At 36.4% G+C, this 27,861-nt stretch overlaps 2 protein-coding genes across 4 annotated transcripts in view; both read right to left on the reverse strand.

Moving 5' to 3' along the window:
* Positions 1-3,055: 3,055 nt before the first annotated feature.
* On the reverse strand, positions 3,056-6,066 carry LOC149018604 (putative 1-deoxy-D-xylulose-5-phosphate synthase 2, chloroplastic). Its single transcript, XM_089152776.1, has 7 exons — positions 5,912-6,066; positions 5,441-5,785; positions 4,924-5,346; positions 4,540-4,813; positions 3,847-4,436; positions 3,481-3,765; positions 3,056-3,357 (listed from the first exon to the last, which is right to left on the reverse strand). Exons 1-7 carry the CDS (start codon positions 5,990-5,992, stop codon positions 3,205-3,207), a joined length of 2,151 nt encoding a protein of 716 aa, XP_089008902.1. The 5' UTR covers positions 5,993-6,066; the 3' UTR covers positions 3,056-3,204.
* A 1,090-nt stretch (positions 6,067-7,156) lies between these two features.
* ARF3 (ADP-ribosylation factor 3) overlaps positions 7,157-27,861 on the reverse strand; it is a 37,048-nt gene continuing 16,343 nt past the window's right edge. For all 3 annotated transcript variants that reach the window (XM_089152779.1, XM_089152777.1, XM_089152778.1), the window contains exons 6-9: positions 13,405-13,516; positions 12,544-12,591; positions 12,181-12,311; positions 7,157-7,740 (exon numbers count right to left, since the gene is read on the reverse strand). In XM_089152779.1, the coding sequence (XP_089008905.1) occupies positions 7,707-7,740; positions 12,181-12,311; positions 12,544-12,591; positions 13,405-13,516 (325 nt within the window). In that variant the 3' untranslated portion in view covers positions 7,157-7,706. The remainder of the gene's footprint in view (positions 7,741-12,180; positions 12,312-12,543; positions 12,592-13,404; positions 13,517-27,861) is intronic.

The raw sequence follows: 27,861 nt of genomic DNA on the forward strand, positions 1-27,861 counted from the left end.
ACTTTATCATGTATTGTATGGAATTGTCCCTGAACCTAGATCTTGCGGTGTATCACCCCCACGGGTATTCGGGTATGACCGGATCCGGCTGGGTGGGGTGTGACAATATTAGTATAGGATTTTATTTTTGATTGGTTAGCGACATGATCAAATTTTGTCGTCATTGCCGGGGAACCAAAGCACGGTTGCTAGAATTGATTTTTGTCAATTAAACATAATTTTTAGAGTAATTTTGGAGTTTTTAATTTCTAAAATTTTCTTTGATTATTTAACTAACTCTTTTTATTTTGTTTTGTAGGTAACTGCAAGAGTAGCGATTTGATAATTAGTTTAGGTTGTGATACGGAAAAATCATTACCGAATCGGGTCCATCCTCGGTTCAATCCTTGACTCCGGTCGAGAACGGTCCGACGATGGTTGGGTTCAAACAAACTGGACTAATCATTAGCATGATAAAGAAGGAACCTTGCAAGTCCAAAAGGCAGGCACGATCCCATGAAATTCAAAGTGGATCACCAATCAAGAAACGGTTGTTATCGCTTATGGAAGTTGGCGATCATGCGGGATATGGTAACTGCCATGCACTCAGAGCAAAGGATCGTGTGATTAAGGGAAGTCACCACCCACTCTGCAAAAGAAGTCTAATAGTAAAAATATGACGGTCACTGAGATAAGGCACGAATAAATTCAATGATCGGAAATCCAAAGAAGAAACTATAAAATCAAGTAGCCTGCACAAGGCTGAGGTAACTGAATCGTTTTCCCTTACTATCATATTCAAATTTCTGCTCTGCAATTAGGCAGAACTTTGTGATCAATTCCTTAATTGACTTAGCCTTCGGAGGTGGCCTTCCTACCCCCACGGTCGGGATACATATAACATTGTCATTCATCAGTGATCTAAGGGCTGAGCAGATTTTGGATGCTTCAGGTTGTTATCTTTTATTTCTTAGATATAATTGTATTTAAGACATTTCAATTGTAATATTTGCATTAGATTGGGTTGTTTAGGTTAATTTTTAAAAATCCCCATCCCTCCGATCCCACATGTGTAATTTTTGTTAAAGATCTCGTGGATTGCGCTTCAAGTACGTCCTAAACTCTCTCTTTTGCTGCATAATTTTTTCTTTTTCTTTTTCTTTTTTTTTTCTTTACCCAACACTCGTTACATAGGCCATCTAGAAAGCTTAAGAGGCAAGACATTGCACAGACAAGAACTGTGAGCATTAAAGAAATAAGTGAATTAATGTGCTTATAGAGGTGAAATGTCTAAGAAGGTCAATGTTGCTTAGATCCTGAGTTCTTTGTATTATTTGGTACCTAGATTAGTTTTATTTGAGGGTGAATTGGTGGGCTGAAGATAAGAGGAGACTTCTCAATTGACTTGTTTGCCTAGAGCTAGACTCAAGAGAGGGTGTAAAGAGCTTAAGTGTGGGGGTGCCTATATTCCCTTCAATCTTTAATGGAGTGTCTTTGCCTTAGAATCCATCTTTTTACTTTTATTACTGCCAAAATAATTAGAAAAGCACTTAGGAATTTTGTGTGTATATTATTTGCAAACACTCACGAGACACAACTCGTCCACTAGGGTAACCTAGGGTTTAAAGACTTGTTGCACATGCTTAGTGCAACCGTAGGAAAGCAACCGTAATTCCTACGAAATTGAGTTAGGTTTTTCTTTTTTATTTTCCGTATTGCTTTTATTGTTTTGTTTTGCTCGAGGACTAGCAAACACTTAAGTGTGGGGGTATTTTATAAGCATGCATTTATCATTATTTATTTGATTTAATTTCCCATACTTAATTAAAAGAGAGCTAATTGACTATTTTTGTGCATTTTTCAAGAATAAAGTGATTTTGGTTATTAGAGATAATGGAGAGTAAAGTTTGAAAATATATTAGATATTAGTGGATTTTAAATTATGGGATTCAATCTTTCTGCCCAAGAGAGCATCTCTTAACCAAATTGGAAATAGGTGGAGGTCTAAGGAACAAAATTGGTAATAAATCTGAAAATCGTGTAAACAGACCCACCTTCAGTATTTTGGGCATATCTCTCTCTTAGGAGCTCGGATTGCAGTGATTCAAGATTCTTTAGAACGATATTGAAAATATATACAACTTTCTAGTTTTGAGTTTTCCCAAAATCCGAACGAATAAAAGTCGAATTGACGGGTAAAGAGACTGAATTCATTGTGTGCGGGATACATAAAAGAGAAGCCAGCCTCAAAGAACTCTCATCTCTCTCATTGCTCAAGAATAAGACCACATCTCTCTCTCTCTCTCTCTCTCTCTCTCTCTCTCTTTGTTTCATCTTTATTTGTCTTATGAACTATGTGATAATAAGTAACTAGTTCCTTTTCTTTGGGATGTAGATGAACCATGCTTATTTCATTAATTTTATTGTTCTATATCTTCTAGTTGATTGTGTTTGATTCTGCCCAAAGATGTCATATAGCTCAGCAAACTAAGCATGCCAAGCTTCGGCAAAGGACGATAGTCTTGTGAAGAAGTGGCATACCTAGGAAGACCATCCTTAATTTGCTTTGAAGTGTAGAGCTATATCGGTTAGTGAAAAACATTGGGGATTCGAAATCCCAAAGATCTTCACGTATTCATAGTTAAAGTTTTGCAACCCTTATGGGGGTTTCACTATCTCAACTAGAGACCAAACATATCCCATCACAAGAATATGTCCTCTCGATGTATTGGAACATATCACCATCACACAACGGGGTGTTGAGATTCATTGTCCATACAGGAGTTTGGATTTTCCTTCCTTCCCTCATAGGGTCCTATTTTGAGGTGAGACTACATGACCTAAACATTTCTTTGACATCTAACCCCTTGAATATAACTAGGTTATGACACTGTCCTTTTCGTTCTTTAGTCATACCATATCATTACCTACACATAAACATAACATACCCATTTCCATTCTATTCACATAATCACCTGATGGAGTGATGATCCGGATTCTAGTTACAGCAGGGAAGTATCCATTATCAGGAGAACTGGGAGCAGTGCAAATAAGAACACTCACTATATGAATTAATTTCCATTAATATTAATCAGATAACATCAATATATACAATTAGCAAATTTTGCAGCCCTGATACAAACCCTTGTTTATCTTTTCCCCTGCCCTTGTTTTTACTGAATTGAATAAATTAATCATCTGTACCAAAAAAGATATTTGAACAAGTTACAGGCTGAGCAGTTGTAGAGTGCCATTCGTTTCCCCTATAGATGACAAGACAGTGGCTGCAATATGCTTCGACGTAAGACCTGCCTCTTCCATCTGGTCTGCCTGGGATCCATGCTCGATGTATCTATCCGGAAGGGTCATTACTCTCATCTACAAAACAAAAAATTAAGTGTGTTATATCCATATATAGAAATAGTAATGTGTTTAGGTTAACAAATATACTAGTCCAGTGCTACAGTGAGAAATTAAATGTAGCTTCTGAATGTGCAATACCTTCAGATTTCCATCCAGGAGTCCGTTCATGATCATGTAATGAGAAACATGGGAGCAGAAACCCCCTATGGATCCTTCTTCGGCGAGAATTAGAACTTCATGCTCCTGAGCAAGCCTCTTGATCAGATCTCCATCAAGAGGTTTACAGAACCTTGCATCTGCCACGGTCACTGAGATGCCAAACACTTGAAGAAGTTCTGCTGCTGCCATACAATTCTGAACTATTGTTCCATAACCCAAAATGGCCACCTTATTCCCTTCCTTCAGGACCCTTCCCTTGCCAACCTGGTTTCATTCACAAGTCAGCCCAGGCTTAATTGAGAGATTAATTAATGATGAAAGAAAGTTAATTGAATCTGGAAGTACCTCCATTGGGGTGCCCTTGTTGTTTGGTGGAAGGATGGCACCGATGCCATTTCCTCTGGGGTATCTGAAGCAACTAGGCCTGTCGTCAATGGCTGCAGCTGTGGCAACCATGTTCATGAGTTCTGTTTCATCAGAAGGAGCCATTACAACCATGTTGGGTAAGCATGCCATGAAAGTAGTATCGAAGGCCCCGCAGTGGGTAGGACCGTCTGCACCCACAAGGCCAGCCCTGTCTATTGCAAATCGAACTGGAAGCTTCTGAAGATCGACATCATGAACCACCTGGTCATAACCTCTCTGGAGAAAAGAAGAGTAAATTGCACAAAAGGGTTTGAGACCCTCAGCAGCCAAACCGGCAGCATATGTTACTGCGTGTTGCTCAGCTATTCCAACATCAAAACAACGATGAGGGAAGCGCTTCTGGAAAAGATTTAGACCTGTTCCCCCTCCCATTGCAGCATGGATTGCTACAATCTTGTCATCTTTTTCTGCTTCGGCAATTAGAGACTGTGCAAAGTACTGCGTATACGAAAGAGATTTCTCTTTGGGCTTCAATTGTTTGCCGGATTTCGGATCAAATTTCACCACACCTGTGAATCCCAAAGGGGTTTTAGCTAAAGCAAACAAAAAATTAAAACTAAACCAAGAGACAAATCCAGCAAGCAAGCTAGCCTTGAAATATCATGCACATACCATGCATCTTATCTGTTGCAACCTCTGCTGGAGCATAGCCTTTCCCTTTCTCGGTCATGACATGAATCAACACAGGACCTGGTGCTGGAGTTGCTTTCACTTTCTTTAAGATGTCCACAAGGTCTTCCACACTGTGGCCATCCACAGGACCAATATAATAGAGCCCCAGATCTTCAAACAAGGAAGCCCAAGAGCCTCCGGATATATCCCTAGAAAATGAATCTATCTTTGCAGCAATTTCATATGCCTGTTCTCCAACTTGTTTCGCAAGATTCTGTCATGGATGGATTGAAACAAAGCCAGACACTAATTAGATTAAAGCTCTCTCCAATTTTGTTGAAAAAGAAAAGTTTACCCTAAAAAGTATGAGTGCTAGCGACTTACTTTTCCGGCTTCACGAAGATGCCGGAACTTTCTACTTGAGTGGAGCTTTGCTAAAGCTTTGCTCAGAGCTCCGACGGGATTAGCAGGGCCATCGACGGTGGCAGTTGGAAGAGAAACTTGTTTGTTGTCATTCAAGATGATGATGAGATTGGAATCAAGATAACCAGCATTATTCATTGCTTCAAATGCCTGTCCTGCAGTCATGGCTCCATCTCCTATTACAGAAATCACATGATTATTCTTGCCTTGTAAGTCTCTAGCAACAGCCATTCCTAAGGCAGCTGAGATACTGGTAGAGCTATGGCCAGTCCCAAAAGCATCATACACACTCTCATCCCTCTTAGGGAACCCTGCAAGTCCACAAGTCTGCCGGATTGTATGCATTTTAGATCTCCGACCAGTCAGGATCTTATGCGGATATGCCTGCATGAAACCAGTTCCTTCCACCCATTAACAATTTTTTCTTCAAAGTAAAATCTACTTAATTTCCTTCAAGCACACAGAATACTATACATACCTGATGCCCGACATCCCATATGATCTTATCATCTGGGGTATCGAATACATGATGGAGCGAAACAGTGAGTTCCACCACTCCAAGATTTGAGCTTAAGTGTCCACCGGTTTTCGAAACAGTGTACACAATCTCTTCCCGGAGCTCATCTGCTAACAACTCAAGTTCCTTGACAGAAAGATTTTTCATGTGAATTGGGTAGTTGGTTGTGTCCAGGATAGGAGTGGAAGGCTTGTGTCCCGAGTAATTCAGTGCCTTCCCAACCTGCTGGGAGTGTTTTTGCTGCCTCTCCTTCTCACTGATGCTTTGTGAATTACTGTTCACTCCACTACCCATCACACTGCAAAACTGGACCCATGCATATAGAAATAGACAGTCAGCTTACTAGAGACAACACTTTTTGAACAAAGAAGTGATTAAAATTTGCAGGAAATTAGACTAGACTCAACAAGAAGAGGGAAAAGACTGAAAAACCTTGTGCTTGTGCTTGTGCTGCCGACGAGAATTAGTGGCCACAGAGAACTGCATAGAGAGCAGACCACCACAGGAAGCCATGTCAGCTGATTTTGAAGTTTTTGCTGAAAAGTTGTCTCAGATCAAGAAAATAACTTCACCAAAAAAAAGATCAAGAAAATAAAAGACAACTGGTGACACTTTGGAGGGCTTGGAGGGTTCTTATAGCTGGACCTCATACGTTAGAATCATCAACGTTAGCCTTTTCCACGTTGAACATAAACATTTCTCACGTGATTTTCTCTTTACCTTAACTGTAGTTTTCATTCACGTTTATAGTAAGATTTGAGTGTTGCAGTTTTGTCTTTATTTTCAGTATAACTCCAATGGAAGCTCCACTATAACAAGGTATTCAGCTTTTATTCATCAATAATGTAAAAGAAGATAAAAACGTGCGGACCATACAATAATTCATGCGATTTATTTCAAAGTTTTTTCTTTAACTTTTACTAAAGGGAAACTCTTTTCATTCTTATCTTCTAAGAAAGAAAATTTTATATAAAATATCAAAAATTTTTAACTCTATCAATACCGCTTAGGTTGGTGGGACAGACGGGATTAATCTGGTTTAAATGAGTTGAAGCCGGATTAGAGACATTAATCATGTGTAAATTAAGAACTTAGGTTTTTTTTTTTATCCACATTAGTGGAAGGGAAATGGACGTAGCACGTATAAACAGGTGAAGATAAGAGGATTACCTTCGAACTTACGAACCTTTTATTTTAGGTAAGATTTATTATATCTTAGGAGTAGGATTTATCCTTTTTTTTTTTTTTTTTTTTTTGGTAACCTTAGGAGTAGGATTTATCATTTCTTAATTGTTCATTACTTCGTGGTTGTACCACTCTCTTTGTAATAACCCAACCGAATCTAACGTTGCTATTATGATATAGGAACCGAATCCAAGAGTCCAACCGGGTGGAATGTTTAACTACTTGTATAAACAAAAATATACATAATCAGAAGTGTGAAAGAACTTGCATTGATTCCTTAGATGATTATTCATCAACCAATAAGTAAATCCTCGCCAGCCTCTTTCAGACGAGGAATGTATTTGTCAATGACATGATCTTTGTGAAGTTCCCTTCTGAAAGCCTGTAAATCAAAAGTGATGAAAGACCTTTCATTGATTTCCTTTTCATGATCTAGGTTTTCAGAGAACATTTGCACTAGTACAAACTCAAGAAGAAATAGCTCAGGTTTCTTCATCGGTTACCTCGTTTGTATGCTGTTAAGAATCATACTTTAGGATTTGTTCTAACACAGAAAACTTCAGGAGCGATTGCAGACCAAATTGAAAGGTGGTTGATATATCAATTCCAACGATTCGGACTGGCAATTATAAATAGTCTAATACCAAATAAATCACATGATCCTAAACATTAGATCTTTTCTCGACCTGTTGGTCACACAAGTATGTAAAAACAAAGGAAATTTCATAGCAACAAATCCTTGTTCGACAGAGACCTGAGTGACCTTTCTATCTGCTGAAAATGAAAGAGAATAACGAGAACGAGAAAATGTGACAAAACCCATCTCAACAAGAGACCTGAGAGACCTGGCATACATCCTTCTGTACCATTTTACAAGAGCTTGTCGAAACCATTCTCAACCCAAAAGCAAAATCTAAATGAAATATATCCAAATCCTCAAAACTTCCTGTCACATTCATACCAAACTGATGATACTTTTTATCTTCTCTATATTGTGTTCAACTGGAAAGTAAACATTTATGCTGATTCTTCTCCTATCAAGTTAGCCACCTCCAGACTTGAGGGTATTGCTCAGCCTGCAAGCAAGATCAATAGCTTCAGACAAAGTTTCCCGACCAGACAGAAACACCAGTAGTAACATGATTTCATAATTCAATTTTTGCTATCATCAAAGCTAAAAGGCTTGTTCACTTTGTTGGTGAAGAAAGCTAAAAGGCACGCTGGTAGATTCTAAAGTGGGCAAGAGAAGCTAAACCTTCAAAGAGGTAATGTGGGCAACTGTAAAAAAGAAGGGGACTATAGCTATGTCACAGATGAAGTATCCATTAAATTGGAGATTCCACTGTAGAAAGCAATCGCAATATACAATTAGCGAAGCATCTTTCTTTCAGGTGCGCATTCTGTTGGTTAAGATATCACAAATATTTAGAGAAGCTTCCAGAAAAATTTCTAAGCCATGAGAGGAAATCTCTCAGCATTAAGTACACCCTCACAAGGATCAGTGTAACTCTTCGGGGAAAGGATAGGCCCAGAGTGGGACTGTCTTCTTTAAATAAAGATGTACCGTAGATACTAGAATGAGGAAACCCAAGTCATTATTGTCAATGTAGGTTACTTGAAATTCGAACCACATAACTTCTGAATAACCTTTCTATCTCCTCCCTATTTTCATTTATGTTAACATAAGTCAATATACTTTATCGGTACTATTTGTGTTGAGAGATCAAGAATTCTCCCAATAACTTGTCTACCAGTTTGTCCCACTTATCTTTTTCAATGTTGGAGCTTGAATTTGCATTTCCATGCAGGTAAACAACATCAGACACACACATAAACAAATAGTAGCAAAGTGTCATTGTACCAGATTAGCCAATTGAAATAAAACAAAAAAGTATAGCAATGACCTACATAGTATCAGAGAGAGACACTAAGCATATGATTATACACCTTGTACGCCCATTTGGAAATGCGTACAATCTATGAGAACAACATCTAGTTTCCGAAACTTTTACAGAACCAACATTTCCATAGAGTACAAGCAAAGCAATCGTGCAAATAATATCGCCATCTAGATTTCTAGCAAATCCAATTAAATTATTAAAGAGAATTTAATGCTTTTAACTCTGGTTTTTTCCCAAATAAAATTTTTCGTTCTCTAAAATAGAAAGGCAAAAGATATTAATGGAATTGCCATTATCCATTTAGTATAACTGACAAGCAAGACAGAGAAGGAAATTGAATGCATTTTCTGTACCGTAAGCATGGTAAACTTCAACGAAATTTCACTTTACTTCGCAGATTTTGACCCAGCAGAAACAAAATGCCAGGCTACATTCCAAAACTTCGGAAATTTCGCTAAAATCTCGAAATTTTTAAGGAGTCGTATAATAAGTCGTGTAATATGGTGGTTGTATCACATAAGTTGTATAATATTAGTTGTATACTATGGTGTAATTGTTGATGCATTTTAATGAAATCTTTAGTGTTCTCTTGCATACAACAACAATGACAACAAGAAGCCTTGTCCCAACTAAATAGGGCTGGCTACATGGATTCTCTTGCCTTCTAATCAGCTCAGTTTGAAGTCATATTAGATATAAGACCTAAGCTATGCATACCCTTTTTCACCACTCTCTTAAGGTCATCTTAGGACTGCCCCTAGCTCTTCTAATTCCTTCAATCTGGATAAATCACTTCTCTGCACAAGAGCAGTTACAACCCTCTATTAAACATGACACTGTCACCTCAAACGACTTTCGTGTAGCTTATCACTTATCAAAGCTACTCCTATATCAGCTCTAATACAATGATTCCTTGTCTTATCCTTCTTAGTTTTGCCACTCATCCATCTTAGCATCATTATTTCCACTACATTGAATTTATCTATGATGCTTCTTAATAGCCCAACACTCTGCACCATACATAACAGTTGGTCATACAACGATCATATAAATTTTCCTTTTGAGCTTTAAAAGAATACATCGATCACACCGGACGCACCTCTCCACTTCATCCACCCTATTTTAACTCTTTGGGGAACATAATCCTATATATCTCCTTTTTTTATTTATGATTGAGCCAAGGTACCTAAAACAATTGCTTTAAGAAATCTCCTCATCAAGTTAAATCAACTCATCATCCACCAAATCATGACCAAAGTTACAAACTAGATATTTCGTTTTCATTCTACTTAGTTTAAAGCCTTTTGATTCCAAATTTTCTCTCCATGATTCTAACTTGATATTAATCTCTACTTGTGTTTCATCTATCAACACAATATCATCAGCAAGAAGCATACACCGAGGAACCTCATTTTGAATGTCTTAAGTTAATTCATCCATTACAAGAGCAAACAAATATGCTTATAGTTGATCCTTAATGTAGTCTGATTGTAATTGGGAATTCACCACCTTGTCCCCGGACTCCCCCCAATGTTTTTACACTATTCATTGAACCATCATGTATATCCTTGACTATGTCTACATAATTACTTGCAACATTTCTTTTCTCTAGTAATTACCTAAATAACACTCTAGGGACTCTATCATAAGCTTTTTCTAGGTCAATAAAGACCATATGAAGATCTTTCATATACTCTCTAATCTCTATACCTTTTCATAAGGCTCTTGATAAGGTAAATAACCCCCATTGTAGATCTTCCCGGCATAAAGTCAAATTAGTTATTCGTAATTGTGATTAATTGTCTTAGATGATCTTCAATTACTCTCTCCCATAACTTTATAGTATGACTCATCAAATTTGATGCCTCTATAGTTATTACAACTTTAAATATCTCCATTATTTTTATTAATTGGAACCACGATACTTTTCCTCCATTCATATGGAATTTTCCTTGTGCTCAAAATCTTATTAAACAACATAGTTAGCCAAGCTAGACCTTAGGCTCCTAAGCTCTTCCATACTTCTATTCGGACTTCATCACGACCTTGTGTCTTGCCTACTTGCATCCTCCTTAGAGCTTCTTTTACTTCAGACATTAAAATTCTCTGTATACATGTTCAAAAATTGGGGATATGGCAAATGTTGTACTCATCCGAATCATAGATACCTGAATTATGTTGTTTATTAGACTAAAGAAATAGGTTTTCCATCTCTTCTTTTTTTTTCTTTCTTTCTTTCTTTCTTTCTTTTCTTTTTTTTTTTTTTTTTTTTTTTTTTTTTTTTTTTTTGTTGTCCTCACCACGTACCAATAGTTTGACATCTTTACTTTTAACAATCTCACATGGTTTGGATCTCTACTCTTCTTGCCCCTTATTTTTAGCTATCTTATAAATAGATTTTTCCCCTTTCTTGTACATAGCTTATTATATAAATCTTCAAACTTCTTTTCCCACAGTTCTCTTGGCTTGATTTCTAGCTAACCTATACCTTTATAGATCCTCTACATCCTTAGTCCTTTGTCATGTCTTAAAACTAGCTTTCTTATTCTTAATGGCTACTTAAACCACACCATCCTACCACCAAGTCTCCCTATAAGAATGGAGTTTTTCTTTTGATTCACCTAAAACTTCTTTAGCCACCTTCCTAATGCACGTAGCCATCTCATTCCACATTATATTAGTGTCCCCCTCAAATTCCCACTTTCCTTGTTTTATTACTTCATTAGTGAAAGAGTTCAAGCAATCACCTTTTAAGTTCCACCATCTTATACTAGGAGCTAACCTCGCACCTTTCATGAGTTTGTGGAGTTGAGCACATATCCTAGACCACTAGTCTATGTTGTACGGTCAAGCTTTCCCTTTGTACCAATTTGCAATCCTTGCACAACAATCTATCAAACCTTCTAGTTAGGAAGAAATCTATTTGGCTTTTATGGTATCCACTTTTGAAGGTAACTAAATGTACCTCTCTTTTTGAAGTATTTATGATAGATAAATCAAAAACAATAGCAAAATCTAAATTGAGATCCCCTACTCATTTCTCTCTCCAAAATTGTATCCACCATATACACTTTCATATCCTCTTTGATCTTTCCCAATATGTCCATTTAGATCACCCCCTATAATAATCTTTTCTTCTCGACGAATTTCATGCACTAATCCATCCATATTTTCCCACAATTGTAAATTTAGTGTTCTCTTACATAATATCCATATACATTTGTGAAAATGCATGTCCCATACTTCTAATTTCGCCCACATACTGACAAGCATGTGTTGATTAAGAACACCACTTTAGGTTAGATTTTAGGAAAAAATAGCACTCACATTTGTTTATTAGCCTGAAATTAGGCTCTACACTGAAAACCAAGCCCAATATATATATATATATATATATATATATATATATATATATATATATATATATATATATATATATACACACTAAAACCCACCAAAATATGGCATCAAAATTTCGTATGATCCAATACCAAGTTTCGGGTATCTTCACCAAGTCGAAATACCGAAACAAAACACATCTACAAGAAATTTAATTTGTTGAAATTTATTAGTCAGCACCACTGCATGCAAGGAGTAAGAGATAACAGAACTTACCAGTCCATGCCCTCAAAGAGGCCTTCACCCTTAATGGCAGAAGTTTTAAAAATAGCCCACTGACGATTTTTAATCTTGTGCAACTCCAAGGCCTCTGTCACTGCAGCATCATCTAGTGCACCAGGGAGATCCTATGTAAAAGCAAAACTAGAAGTTAGGAAGACCAGAGAAATCAAAATTTATGGGCCAACAAATTTCTTCAGAAGATAACAAGATGCAAGAAGCTAAACACCATCAGTCATGGCCAAGCACATTAGTGAAATTCCAGTATATTTCTTATTCTTTGCAGTAATTGTATTATGGCTGGGATGTCATATACGTTCCGGACACATGGATAATTGACTAAAAAAGCACTTAACTAACCTGCTTGTTGGCAAAAATGACGACAACAGCACCTTTTAACTCTTCTTCCTGTCAAAATATTCACCAATGCAAAATAAAAATTGGAGCAGAAATTAGAGCTAAAAAATATCAATAAACTTCTATAAACAGGAAAACAAAGTAGAGCTAAAAATATTAGTCAACTTCCACTAACTGGAAAATCAAGAACATAACACCAAAATGTGACAACCAGGACATTGATACTTGTTGAAAAGAAAAACAGAATATCTTGCAGATCTGTACAGTTCAAAGACCATTACTATTGAAAGAAACAAAGAGAGCTTCAAAACCAGGTAAACTGCCTTCCAACAAGCAATATCATGAGACAAAATCCACCCCAGCAGCATCTTCACCGACACTACTTTTTTCCAATTCAATCTACTAAGCATATAAGTGTTCTTGATTCCATAAGCCCAAAGACATTTCACCATGCTCAATCATAAATTAAATTGAAATCGAATTAATTCATTCAAACATTATATTATGGTAACAAACCTCCCGACATACATATAATTAATAAGTATGAAACAACTGGGCGTCTACTTTAAGTGCTAATCTGCTACCAAGAGTTCTCTGAAATGACACTCTAGGAGTTCCTGCTGCTGATTAACAGGTTATTTTAAGAAATATAATATGTTAGCATAACTTAGGAAGTTAGGGATACAGATCTGACATTCTGCATTAACTTGATATCTGTTTTCTGCTTATATTTTGGTCTATGATTACATTAGAATCCAAATTTTCTCCAACAGAGCATTTTAGATCCCATCCTGCATCACTGCACCACAAATAGGTCAGGCTAAATATTTTAGTTCAAAAACCACAAAATGACGATTCCAATACCTCCAAAATCGCATGAAATTCCTCTTTGGCAACTACAAGCCTATCAGTGTCGCTGGAGTCAACAACATAAACAATGGCTTGGGTATTTGGGAAATAGCATCTCCAATACGGCCTGCACATACAAAAGAAAAAAAAAAAAAAATTAAAACTTTAAATCAATCAGTAGATGGATTTCTTCGAGTTCATTTCCAAAGCAACAACATTAGTAGCTGGCATTATGGGAGGCATTAGAATGAAAACACAAATAATTTCAGTTAACCAGTTCGCACTAAAAATGTAGACCATAATGTCTGCAACTACAAATGGCATAAAATTTAGGAAGTAACAGCACAAGAGAAAGGAATGACTTGCCAGACATCTCCAATATAAGTTGTCTCAACTAAATTGGAAATTTGGTTGTAGGTCAGTATGTATTATACATTATTTGAAGCCAAATTATCAAGCTTTGCACATGAAACCATGTCTAGAGTGTTGCCTAATCATTGAGGCATATTCCTGGAAGAGTAAGCAAATATTTAATTATACTTTGTCTAGGCTGGGAGCATCTAGACACCTCAGGGTGCCTAGTTAACTAGGCCAGACCTAGGCCTGATGTAAGACCATGGGTAGGTAAAATCACAAAACCCTAACCTGCCCATGGTTAGCCCATAGTATGCCAAAGACCTGCCAACAATTCGAAGTGATTCCACAACTAAGTAGATTAAAGCACATTTTCATAAATCACACCAAGCAATAATCTTCGCTCATAAATACCACATAATGTCCCAAGTATCCTGAAAATTTATGGACAGATACTAGACCTTACAATACAAGCGAATACATTCTCGATAGATCAATCAATTAGGCTAACAGGAACAAGCCCCTTTGTACCTTTATCCTATCCCGGCAGAGTTCAAATAAATATCTAACATCCTGTTTATTCTTTATCAAAGATTACAGGGTATACCATACGGCCCAACGAGATAAAGTGCACATAAAATAGCAGATCAACCCAAGAACTGTTTCTAGACCAGTGAAATACAATTCAAGTTAGTGCTATCCTAACCTGGGGGGTTTGGCTACATTAATCCTCTTCCAACTAGATCTATTCAGATACATACTTCTTACCAGGCCTCAACTGTACGTGCCTTTACTCACCACATCTACAGTCATTTTAGACAAGCTCCTGGCTCTTTTAGTTCCTCCATTCTAAAATCATATCAGTGCCCCTTGTTGGAGCACTCAACATCCTCCAACATACCTATTTGTGCAACTCAACTTATCATTTGTCAGTGAACTCCTAGACTAGAACAAATTTATTGTTCTTTGATTTATTCGTTCCTTATTTTATCTTTTCTAACTACTAATCCAACTCAACATCCTCATTTCAGTTATGCTAACATTTATTTATTTGTTCCACCACTGCCTAACATTCAGCTCCATAACCCATTGTTCAAAATTAACCTGAAAATTTTCTTTTGATTTTAAAAATAATTAGTCGATCACATAATACTCTTCATACACTGATCGACTTCATCCACCTGGATCTAATTCTGTGTAACATAATTCTCTACTTCACCTTCCTTATCTATGATCGAACTCGAGTACCTAAAATCATAATTTTTTTGTGGCATTCCCACCATGAATTTGTAGTAGCCACATTCTGTATAATTGTACTAAGTTACTCGACACATACTCTGCTCCTGTTATACTTATCTTAAATCCTTTTAATCCAAGGTGGATCTTTATAACCAACATGGCGTTTATGCTTGCTTTTATTTATGCAGCAACCATATATCATCGAAAGAAATGCATACACCAAGGAACACGATCTTGAATTCTCTAGTCAGCTCATCCATAATGAGCACCAAAAGGTAAATGTGAGTCATTGCTAACCCTTGATGTAATTGAGCTGTTGTTAGGAAGTTACCATCCACAGTTCTGAAACCAATTACTACACTATCATTTCTTCCTTTAATTATGTACACATTTTAATTCAAAACATTTTCCTTCCCCATGAACCACCAAAATACATTCTGGGACACTGATAAGATTTTCCAAGTAAACAAAGATTACAAACATATGGAGATCTTTTTTACATTCTCATAATCTTTTCAGTAGTCTCCTGATCAAATTTTCTGTGATTGATAATTGTGGCCTAAAACCAATTTGGATTCCAAAGTATTAGTTTTTGTATTAGGCAGATTCTAATAACTCCCTCCAATAATTTCATAGTATATCTCATAAGTTGTATTCCTCTATAGTTGTAATAGATCTGATAACCTTTTTATAAATCAATACAACAATACTCTCTTCCGTTCAATCAGACATATTTCTTGTTCTCATTATCTTACTAAAAACTTCATTAGCCAGGCTACTCCATTAATTCCTAGGCTCCTCCAGAGCTTTACTATAACATCATCTGGAGTTGTCGCTTGAATCTGTTATGCTCTCATCCCAGACAGAACTTCAAAACAGCCCAAAAGATTGGTTCTTTCAAGCTTTTTCAGGTTGTTTCTCTCAGGCTAGGGGAAAGAGAGAATGGGAGGGGGGCTTTCTGACTTTCCCACAGCTCATTATAGCTCACATGAGGTCTCTAGTCCATATCAATTTCCAAAAATAGATTTCTTAGCCAAAGTGGTTACTATAACTTCATCATCCACCGCAATGTTCCCTAGATGAATGTCCTTTTTCTTTAGACTTTCCAACTTCTTTAGCTACATTTTAAAATGTAAGTAGTCATCAACAAGCATTATATTAGTGTCTTGACCTAGGTACCACCTTCCCCATGTCACTAATGGTTAATCTGTTCAAGTTTTCTCTTTTAACCACCACCACCACTTTATCCTAGGAAAGTGATTCACAAGTCCTACACTTCAGCATTTCATCACACGTAAACACGAGCAGTAATCTATGTGGTTGAACTTCCCCCTGGTATAACTATATAATCTGAACATTTTAGCCAACCAGTCAAAGGAAGTCTATTGGATACTATTTTGCCCACTTTAAAGATTACAAATCTTCGGCTCTAACTCAAAACGTATTTTTGCCAATTATAAATCATAACCCAAAACAAAATCTAAAATTTGAGTCCCTTCTCTTTGCCATCGCCAAATCTATATGAGCTTTTACATATACCCTAATATTTATTTCAACATGTCCATACAGATTTCTTTTAATAATTCCTTTGACTAGTTTCTTCAACAAATCTACCATGTGTTCCTAAAAATGTTTCTTAGTAATTTCATCTAATGCTCTAATGTGTGAGCACTAATTATATTGATTTAACTCTTTTCCTGACTCAGTTTTGATGAATATTAACCTATCACCTATTCTTTTGACACCTACAATATTATTATATCATCTTTCCGGGTGGATAGATAACATTTTTCATGACTTTATCAACTACTATATCCTCGAAAAATTTATTTTTATCCCCAATATACAGAAGTACATATTTATCTGATTCCTCAGTATTTTGACCTTCCACCTAGTCTTTTGCTTACAAGCTATATTAATTTTTCTTTTTCTCATTAACTCTTTCAATAAAAGCAAGTAAAAACATATAGTACTAAGCTGTCTTTGTTTGATGGACCAAATGCGGGGTTCAAAGGAGACAAATTGGCCACTTTTCCATCAAAATCATATGTTTGTTGCATTTCTAGTAGCTTCAGCTTTAAGCCTCAAATTTTCCATTTTTGAGAGGGACAACCATTGACTGCATTTTTCAAGTCCTTTATGTAGAAGTTTCAAATGGACAGGCATGAGATGTTGGACTCAGATTCAAAACCAATTTGACATGTTTCTATACGGACCAAATTTTAGCAGTGGATTGTTGATTGGTTCAATGCAATTATTCTTCTCCATCGATCAAGAAAACCCCTTAATTAACTCACATCATATATCTAGTGTCCTATTTGTTGATAAATCTTATAGTCCTACCTTCCATCAAAATGAAAATAGAAAATGTCTTTCACTGTTTGAAACAATATTCCCCATTTTGGCCTTCTTGGAGACATCATCATTATCATTAAGACCCACAAGGGTCATACATTGGTGCTTTTTCAATGGTGATGGGGTTGTGTTCCTAAGTTTTAATTCAAAGCTTTTTATATGGTTTTTGGGAAATCTCTTCACATTTTTCTTGTTTCAATGTGAAAATGAAAGATACAAAAGAATTCCATGTCTCCTATGAAAAACAAAAATTCATGTTCTGAAGTCTCAAATAAACTACAACATCTCATTCAACATTATATAAGAATAAAAACATAAAGTCAATGTTTCTACTTAAAATGGATATGCTTGAGGCTGAAGCTTCAATGGAATGAAATTCATCTTTAACTAGAATAGAGTTCCTTTGGATTGAATCCACTCCCTCCAGACGTGATTTCTTTTCCATAAACAAACACACTAAAAAGCTAATAAATTTTATTTAATGGTTGTTTTGACTGTGGCTAACTCTTGTTAATTGACTTTTTTGTTTATCTTTGTCTTGAAGACAGTCGAGTGACGCTTAATCTTCTAATTGAAGATCCTACGTATGTTCCAATGTCAACCTAATTATAATTGGAGAAAGCACGAGACTGCCATCTGAGGTACTCAAACACTACTCTTCATCATGCAAAACTTCTGGCAAACTTCTCCTCCCCCATGTCAAAACATGCAACACTTAGAGCAACCAATGCAGGTTTTGTCAAAACAATCAGGTTTTCTTTCAATTAGTAACAAAAGCAAGATGCAACTTTTCTACAAGATCAACAGCTTTGGACCAAAGAAATCCTGTAACTCATGGTGACTCCCCCTTCATTTCCTGTTAGCTCCATTAGATTGGACAGGAGCAATTATTTTATGTGTTTCAGATGCTGCTTTCTATACCCATGGTTTATCTGGGATCAGTAGAAGAATCTGAGAAGCCTAAGATTGTTGGTTCCCCTCTAAAGAATGGAGTTCCGATAACTCCCTTATAAGATACTTCTTACTGAATTTGACGAATCTTAAGCCCTAACATTACAAGTGTCACGATCTTCTGAAGTGAATTGTTGCCAAACATTTGAAAGGCAGCAAAGGACACCTATTTCCAGGTAGGGAATGGTGCACAAGTATTAGGAACTGAGAAAGAATCATGAAATGAAGTAGAAGGAGAAGAAACTTTCTAAGTACTATTCCCAGTTAAAAGGAATGTGGCAATAGCTGGATATTTATGGTTATTTTCAGGCTGTTTGTTCTACTGATGCCTGATGCTACAGCTTTCAATAAGCGAGAAGCCAAGATTTTTTTCCCCGGTCCAAATGGAATTTGATCAAAAGCAGACACATAATCTTAATCAAGACACTTTCCTAGCATAGTTCAAAAACTTGTTGAGACGTTGAAAGTCTCAAGAATCTTGACTTGGTCAAGACAAGGTAGCATCCATGATATGAAAATATGATATTTCAGTTGAAATCTCCACATAAAAAAGACAACGTTAGGAATATAATCATATTCAAGCTGGATTGGGAGCGGTCAATACATGACAAGATATGAGAAAGTCAGGTGTCATACCCACGTTCAGCAAAGACCTTTAAATGCTCTAATACGAGGTTAAGATTTAATCCAGATCAAAGAAACTAAAAGAGCTCGGGACGGACCAAAAATAACCTTAGAAGAAGTGGTGAGAAAAGGCATGCATCACTTAGGACTTGCATCTAGTATGACCTTGAATACAGCTACTTGGAAGGCAAGGATCCATGTAGCCAACCCTTTAGTTGGGATAAGGCCGAATTGTTATTGTCGAACAAGATCTTGATTTCAAGGCATTTTGATATTTCAAGTCACAAACCTTAATTAAGAAGTTATAACTCAGACCATGTTGTTCAAAATTTCAACAAAAAGAGCTCCAAACTTGCAGATCTTGAAAATGGGGAAACTTTTTGTGCTTCACATTTTGGCCATGTTCTCCCTGATTCTTACAAATTACGCAACAAAAGTTGATTCTGCCTATTCCTCAAATTTATGTTTGTTCAACCATTGGGATTCTGGGACATGGAAGACTAGGGTTTATAACTTTCAATGACTTAGGTTTATATATTATTGTTCAACATACTTGGTAGTTGATACTCAGTAGCAGGCAGTTAATTGGTACTTGGTACTCCGTAGTTGTTCAAGAGGAGTTAGTATTTTGTAGTAAAATCTTTCAAGTCTTTAATTTGTGTTTAATTGCCAATTATGTTGTGTTACACGTTACAGCAAGAGTTCAGCTTGTATTGCAAACAAGGGAACAAATCGAATCACTAAATTATGTATTTTTTTTTATTATTGAAGGCTTAAGTATGATTATTAATCTTAAAACAAGCTTCCATAAAGTTTCAGAACCAACCATGTCCGTTTGACTATTGAAACATCAATCCTAACCCTCTCCCCCTCCTTCCCCCCCCCCCCCAAACACCAACCCTAACCCCACTAAAAAAAGGGACCAGTATCTCTTTGAAATATTTGGGAGATCTCAAGACTTCAAGAATCTCAACCTAGTTAATATGGCAAGCTGAGACAAGTTTTCAAACATCGTTTCCTAGCACTACAACAAGACTATCCTATAGTTCAATTTGAAGATAGTCAACAAACTGCTGTGCAGCCTTTAATGCAAGAACAATCAGCCTTATATGATGAAATTGATACTCAGTCTCATGGTAATCAAAATCTACATGGTCAGGTGATCATTCTACTTCAAAGAAGGAACCTATGAAGAGTGAGTAATGCAGAAATGAGGGTCATACCAAAGAATTGTTGAAACTTCATGGTGACCTAACAGTACTCATGGACATGGTAGTTGTCAATCAAATTAGACCCATACACACGACACATAGGCCTCTGATGCTATTACCACATTGGTGCCTCTTTTTCCCAGGATGATAATGTAGAGAAGTTCAATCAAGAACCACTCTTCCAGAATGGTAATAGTTGCAGCAGAGCATCAGTAATAGCAACCAAATCAGAATTAGAAGGCTTAAAAAATCAAACCAATAGAATGTTAACAGAGTCTAATTGAATGAAGCTGTATTGATTAAAAAAAAACTTTTCTGGAAGTCTCATCAGCTTCAGATGCCTCAATCAGGAGACATGTCAACAACTCAAAAATTAGTAATTAAGGTGCAGCGGGCCAAACTAGCCAATGGAAGGCAACCAAAATTGGATAGAAGATGGGCAGTCCTGAGGTTATGCTGAAACTCTGGTGAATTCTAGTTGGGTAGAATTGAAGGTATGCAGATGGAATGAAAATAGAACATTTATTCTTATTGAAGAAATCAACTAATGGATGGTGGTATGGTGTGTTTCAAAACCCGCAAGGCTTGGGGATAGAAGATGTAGAAGGATGGATCTGATGCTGCAGCAAGCAGCCAATCACAGAGCATCAGTGAATAAGGGAAGTAGCAGCAGCAACAACACAGAGACTAGGATTAAATGAAACAACCAGGAGCAACCTTTGACGGCTCCTTGGCTCCTTCCGGAAATTGCAGCAACCTCAAATCTCAGCACAAGAGTGGTCCAATTGGATGTCAAAGAAAGAGAGAAGAATGGGATAGGACAACAGGAAAAGGAGAAAAGAAAGAAAGAAAAAAATCCGACAGTCTCAGCCAGGCTCTTTCAGCCCTGGGGGTTTTAGCTTTTACCATGAATAAGAGAATAAAACCATCAGCAAAAAGCTTTGTTCATTAGTACTAAAGCTGTGGTGGGGGCCTTTAGAGCCTTGCCATGCTTGCACCTGAAGTTGCCAAGGAACAGAATCAAATAACCTCTGGAACTTGAAATTAAGGCATGCAGCTTACTATGACTCAGAGAAATTGAAAACTAGGGGAACAGTAATTGAGGACTGACAAGAACTAATATTTAGAAACTAAATGTTACATGCATAGTATGAGATTTATGAGACATCATGCTGGGACCAGAAGCCGAGCAATATACCCAAAAAAAAAATTAAAACAAAGGTCTCAATCCAGGCAATACACACAAAAAACAAAAAAAAAAAAAAAAAAAAAAAAGTCTTCATCAAGACTCCACTCAAAGCAACCCCTACTATCAAAGTCACAAGCTCGAATGAGTGGAGACATCTCAACTTGATCCCACCAAAACACAGAAAAATTCAGCAAGGTTGTCAAAGCTTGCTGCAGCTCCAATATTTCATTTTTGGTTGGATTTTTTGCTAGATTCTTGGTCAGAGTAGCTGCCATAGAACAAAATTCGGTCGAAACTTGCAAAATTTCAACTGGGAAACATTTCAACCGAAATTTCCCATTTTGGGAACCCCGAAACAAAAAACTAGGGGACCGAAAAAAAATCCCAAGTTTGATCAAAATCGTTGAAATTTCGTCGAAGCCTAGTTCAACCCAGCTGGTTTGAAAATAAAAATTCCCAAATTTTGTGAGAAACATGGGAAATTTCGTGGAAACCTAGGAAATTTCGTGGAAACCTGAGACTTTTTCCTGCAAGTTTCATACCTTTCACAAATTTTCAATTTTTTTATTTCTTTCATGTTTCCCCAAATACCCCCTCCATCAGAACTTCCTTATCCAAATTGCGTATTCCCTCAGACTGGTTATCTTAGGCATGTTGATGACCAAACTTATAAAGTTGCAATTGTCGATTACCTTGACAACCATAGGCATAAAATGTCATGGGATGTCTATGGTCGTTGATTAAAGGAGAGGATGTTATAGGTATAGTACTACTCAGCTCACAGGATGGATCCACCGAGGCACTCCTCTTGGCATTGAGTTGTACTTTCTTTGTATTGTCAATTGCTTCGTATTTGATGTTTTGAAGTTAGAAATTATATATTGAATGTTATGTACTTAAGTAGTTAAGTTTATAGGGTACTTTTTCGGACAACTCTACATTGATGTTATGTACATTGAATGGCATATCTACATTGACTTTTTTAGCAAAATGCATGTGCCAATGCTTTCTTTATACTCTAATTAGCTTAAATGCAAAGTCTCACCCTAAAATACTCCCTAACAACAACAACAACAACAACAATAAGCCTAGTCCCAACTAAATGAGGTCGGCTACATGGATTCTTGCCCTCCAATCAGTTCTGTTCGAGGCCATGCTAGATACAAGGCCTAAGCTATACATATCCTTTCTCACCACTTCTCCTAAGGTTATCTTAGGTCTACCCCTAGCTCTTCTAGTTCCTTCAATATGGATTATATCCCTTCTCCGTACGGGAGCATTTACAGGTCTCCGTTGAACGTGACCGTGCCACCTCAAACGACTTTCTCTAAGCTTATCACTTATGGGAGCAACTCCCAGACCAACTCTAATATGATTGTTTCTTATCTTATCCATCCTAGTTTTGCCACTCATCCATCTTAGCATCCTCATTTCTGCTACACTGAGTTTATCTATATGATTCTTTTTAACAGCCCAACACTCTGCACCGTACATCATAGCTGGTCGAACAACTGTCCTATAAAATTTTCCTTTAAGCTTTAATGGAGTATGCCGATCACATAAGACCCCGGACGCACCTCTCCACTTCATCCACCCTATTTTAATTCTTTGGGAAACCTCATCTTTTAAATCACTTCTTTTACTTAATGATTGAACCTAGGTACCTAAAACAATCACTCTGAGGAATCTCTTTATCGTCAAGTATCACCACCTCATCATCTACCCGATCATGACTAAAGTTACAAACTAAATATTCTGTCTTCGATCTACTAAGTTTAAAGCCTTTTGATTCCAAAGCTAATCTCCATGATTCTAATTTGGTATTAATCCCCACTTGGGTCTCATCAATCAACACAATATCATTCGCAAAAAGCATACACCAGGGGATCGCATCTTGAATGTCTTTGGTTAATTCATCCATTACCAATGCAAATAGATATGGGCTTAAAGTTGACCTTTGATGTAGCCCAACTATTATTGGGAATTCATTACTTTGTCCCCCCACTGTTCTAACACTAATCACCGAACCATCATACATATCCTTAACTATATCTATATATTTACTTGCAACACTTCTTTTCTCTAGTACTTGCCAAATTAACGCTCTAGTGACTCTATCATAAGTTTTTTCTAGGTCAATAAATACCATATGAAGATCTTTCCTACATTCTCTATACCTTTCCATAAGTCTCCTAATTAAGTAAATAGCCTCCGTTGTAGATCTTCCTGGCATAAACCCAAATTGGTTCTCCATAACTGTAATTAAGTGTCTCAAATGGGTTTCAATTATTCTCTCCTATAATTTCATCGTATGGCTCATCAATTTAATGCCCCTAACTTTGAAAATATCTCCTTTGTTTTTGTAAATTGGAACCACAACACTTCTCCTCCAATCATCTGGCATTTTCCCTGTGTTCATAATCTTATTAAACAACTTAGTCAACCAAACTAGTCCATGGGTTCCTAAGCTCTTCCATACTTCAATTGGGATTTCATCAGGACCTTGTGTCTTGCTAAGTTTCATCCTCCTTAAAGCTTCTTTTACTTCGGACATTGAAATTCTACATATATAAGTTCGGACATTGGTGCCTTGGTGAAAAGTGTAACCGTCCGAAACATAAGTGCTTGACGAATGCTCATTTAGTAAACTAGAGAAATAGGTTTCCCATCTTTTCTTAATATCCTCCTCACAAACTAATACTTTACCATCTTCATTTTTAATACATCTAACATGTTCAAGATCTCTACTCTTCCTATCCCTCATCTTAGCTATCTTATAAATAGATTTTTCCCCTTCCTTTGTGCCCAACTTATTGTATAACTCTTCATACTTCCTTTCCCTTGCTTTTCCCGCAATTTTCTTAGCTTCATTTCTATCCAACCTATACCTTTGAAGATCCTCAACATCCTTAGTTCTTTGCATTTCTTAAAACTAGCTTTTTTATTTCTAATGGCAGCTTGAACCTCACTATCCCACCACCACGTCTCTCAATAAGAATGGATCTTTCCTTTTGATTCACCTAGAACATCTTTAGCCACCTTCTTAATACACATAGCCATCTCATTCCACATTGCATTGGTATCCCCTTTAAAATCCCATTTTCCTTGTTTGACTACTTCATTAACGAAGGATTTAGAGTACTCTCCTTTCAAATTCCACCATCTTATTCTGGGATATTTTACCTTGGACCTTTTATGTGTTCTTGGGACTAAGCACATATCCAAGACCACAAGTCTATGTTGTGCAGTTAAGCTTTCCCCCGGTATCACCTTACAATCCTTGCACAACAATCTATCAGTCCTTCTAGTTAGGAAGAAATCTATTTGGCTTCTATGTCTGTCCACTTTTGAAAGTAATTAAATGTTCATCTCTCTTTTTGAAGTAAGTATTTATAATAAATAGATCAAAAGCAGTAGCAAAATCCAAAATTGAAATCCCCTCCTCATTCCTTTCTCCAAAACCATATCCTCCATGAACACTCTCATATCCTCTTTGATCTTTTCCAATATGTCCATTTAAATCACCTCCTATGATAATCTTTTCTCCTTGACGAATTCCTTGCATTAATCCATCCATATTTTCCCAAAATTCTAGCTTTAGACTTTCATCTAATCCTACTTGAGGTGCATATGCACAAATTTCCCAATTTCCCTCCTAGGTTTTCCATTTTCACCCGGTCAAAACTTGAGTTTCCCTCAATTTTTTTTCTGTGGTAGCTGCAGAAGGTGGTCGCTATGACTTCTACTCCACACTAACAAGGATCCCATCCATTTTCAAGTTAACCAACGAGCAACCTAACCAACTTGACGTTCAAATCTGATCTGCTCGATTATAATTTGAACTTTGCAATTTGAACTGTGGACACGTCTTATGTGTATAGCCTATATACTTGATTTGTTTGAAAATTAATGCATGAATAAAGGGCTTTGTATGAGCATATAGTGTGTACAATAGACCACTTCTGGGTTGTACTTCTGAGTATATGAAGTGTACAATAGATCATTTTATTGATTTATTTCAGTGAACTGGTTTTCAACTTGGGGTCCAAAATGAAACTTTTACACTAGCTTTTTCATAAATGTGAGGTGACTAATGTGTTTAAGAGGCCTAAAATAGGGTGTAGAGCAAGTTTCAGCCCCAAATGACACCCAATACCCCTCAACTTGGAGGTTTTGGCTCCTAAAAAATACAAATCCTACATCTCACGGTCTCAGAACAACTCTCTTTTTGATAAGGCAAATTTCATTGAATTCAAGTTCTTGGACCATGATTGCATGAGACTAGAAACCAAGCCTATTTTCCAAATCTAAAATTAATAGCTAATCTAAACTCCAAAATTTGCCTTATTTTAAAAAAGATTTCTGGTTGTAACATGTAAGAAAATGTTTTTCTTTTTCATGACTTGACTGCCACTGTCTTATCTTATCCCTCAGATATCATGACAGTTGTCGCAAATATTCACTTGTAGCATACTATCTCTCAATGGATCGACGTAAATTTTCAAACATGTACATTCCCATAATGATGGTGTTTTTCCAAAATCAAACTTTGTTGTTCAGCATCACATAGAAAAGCTTAACCTTTCTAAAAAGTTTTCATATGATCTCGTCTTGGGCCCCATGAGATCTTCTGATAACATTTCACCAAGGCAACGTTAGGTTCTGTGACACTGTTTATGTGAAGTGTGAACAACTTCACAGCTTTTTCTTCATGTCTTGTCCTGCATCAGCTCTCCCCTTCTTTTACAAAAATGAACCTCAAATTTTGTTGAGTATACAACTGATCTAAGTGCATTGGATGTTGAATTTCTGTCTGAGCAAATATTTGTGTAGCTCCTTGAGACTAGGAATGTAATCCAAGATGTGTGGAGTTCATTCTTCGAAGTGCTTCAGTGGAATAACAAATTCCATGTGTTCAACTTCCACATGATCAGTTGTGTACACGGGGATTCATCCATGACTCTGTCTTCTACATTCTTTGCTTCAAACACAACCTATTTAAATTATTCCTTGTCATTAACAGTCTTTTTAGCAGTTTCTTTAACCGTAGTATCATATCCTCATGGTCTACTACCTCAATTTTGCTTGCATTGACTTCTTCAATGCAAGACCTAACATTCAAAACTTCAGATGACGATATAAATCACTGGAAATTCTTCAACATTAACAGCAATTTTAGTTTTGGTTCATTGTTTATTGCTCTTCCATATTTAGAACTTCAACAGGCTATGGAACCTTGGTGTAGAGGGATTTTAATTTGCAGCAGCAGCTGCCGGCTGCTGCCGCCGCCGGTCATTTGGCCACATAAGCGTTGAATCCAACGGTCCTGGGAGAACGTGAGGGATATATATATATATATATATATATATATATATATATATATATATATATATATATATATATATATATATATATATATATATATATATATATATATATATATATATATATATATGTATATAATTTTACTTTACATTCAATGGTTTAAAAGTATTTAAATTTACAACTAAAAGTCCCTGAGTCTATCTGATTTGCCGCAAATTAAAATCTCTCTCCCTATCTTTCTCTTCCTCTCGTCTCTGCTTCTCTGATTCTTACCTCAAAAGTGTCCTCCAGATTTTCATTAACTGATATGGTGAGGAGGGGAAGATGAGTGGTAAAGAGAAGCTTGGGGTTGAGGTTGTTTCAACCCATAACTTGCTACCAGCAATGACGCATCGCCCGGATGCGGTGAACCGGAAATTTCGCCCCCATATAGAAAATTTTCCCCTTAATTTTTGTGTGTTTTTTACTCAATAATTTTGATAAATTTGATACCTATCCTAATCTTATACAAATATGTGGTAAATTTGAATTATTTCCTAAAAATTATTCCATTTAAATTCTCTTACCTAGTCACATTTAATATGTTACCTTATGAGGCCTACATCTTAGGACATAATTGGAACGATTATCAAATCACGTGGGAAGATTCTTTTATAAGATTCATGAATAATGGGGGGGGGGGGGGCGTTAGGATTAAATTGTTTACCATAAATTATTTCATGTATAGATCTTCCCTAATCACATTTGGCATGTTGACTTTGATAATTTAAATTATTTCTTAATAAATATTTCCATTTAAACCTCCTGCCTAGTCACATTTAACGTGTTACCTTCTAAGGCCTAAATCATTAGGACATAGTTGGAATGACTAGATAACTTGACGATTCTATTACAAAATCTATTCATAATTTAAATTGTTTCCATAAATTATTTCATGTATATACTCTTCCCTAACCATATTTGGCATGTTGACTTTTGAGGATTAGATCACTAGAATATAGTTGGTAAAATTGCTCATTAATCTTGAAGATTTTGCTATAAAAAGTTTTTCTATTTATAAGTTATTCTATGTAGATTCTCCTCCTAATTACATTTAGCACATTAACTTTTGAGTTTTGAATCATTGTGATAAAATTGGTAAGATTGTGATAGAATCGCAAGAGAAATCGCCTAAAAAGTGCAAGAAATAGTATAAAATTCACACACAAAAAAATTTTAAAAATA

Source organism: Hakea prostrata, chromosome 4, assembly GCF_041222555.1.
Source record: "Hakea prostrata isolate BN-2017 chromosome 4, UWA_Hpros_2, whole genome shotgun sequence".
Lineage (NCBI taxonomy): Eukaryota > Viridiplantae > Streptophyta > Magnoliopsida > Proteales > Proteaceae > Hakea > Hakea prostrata.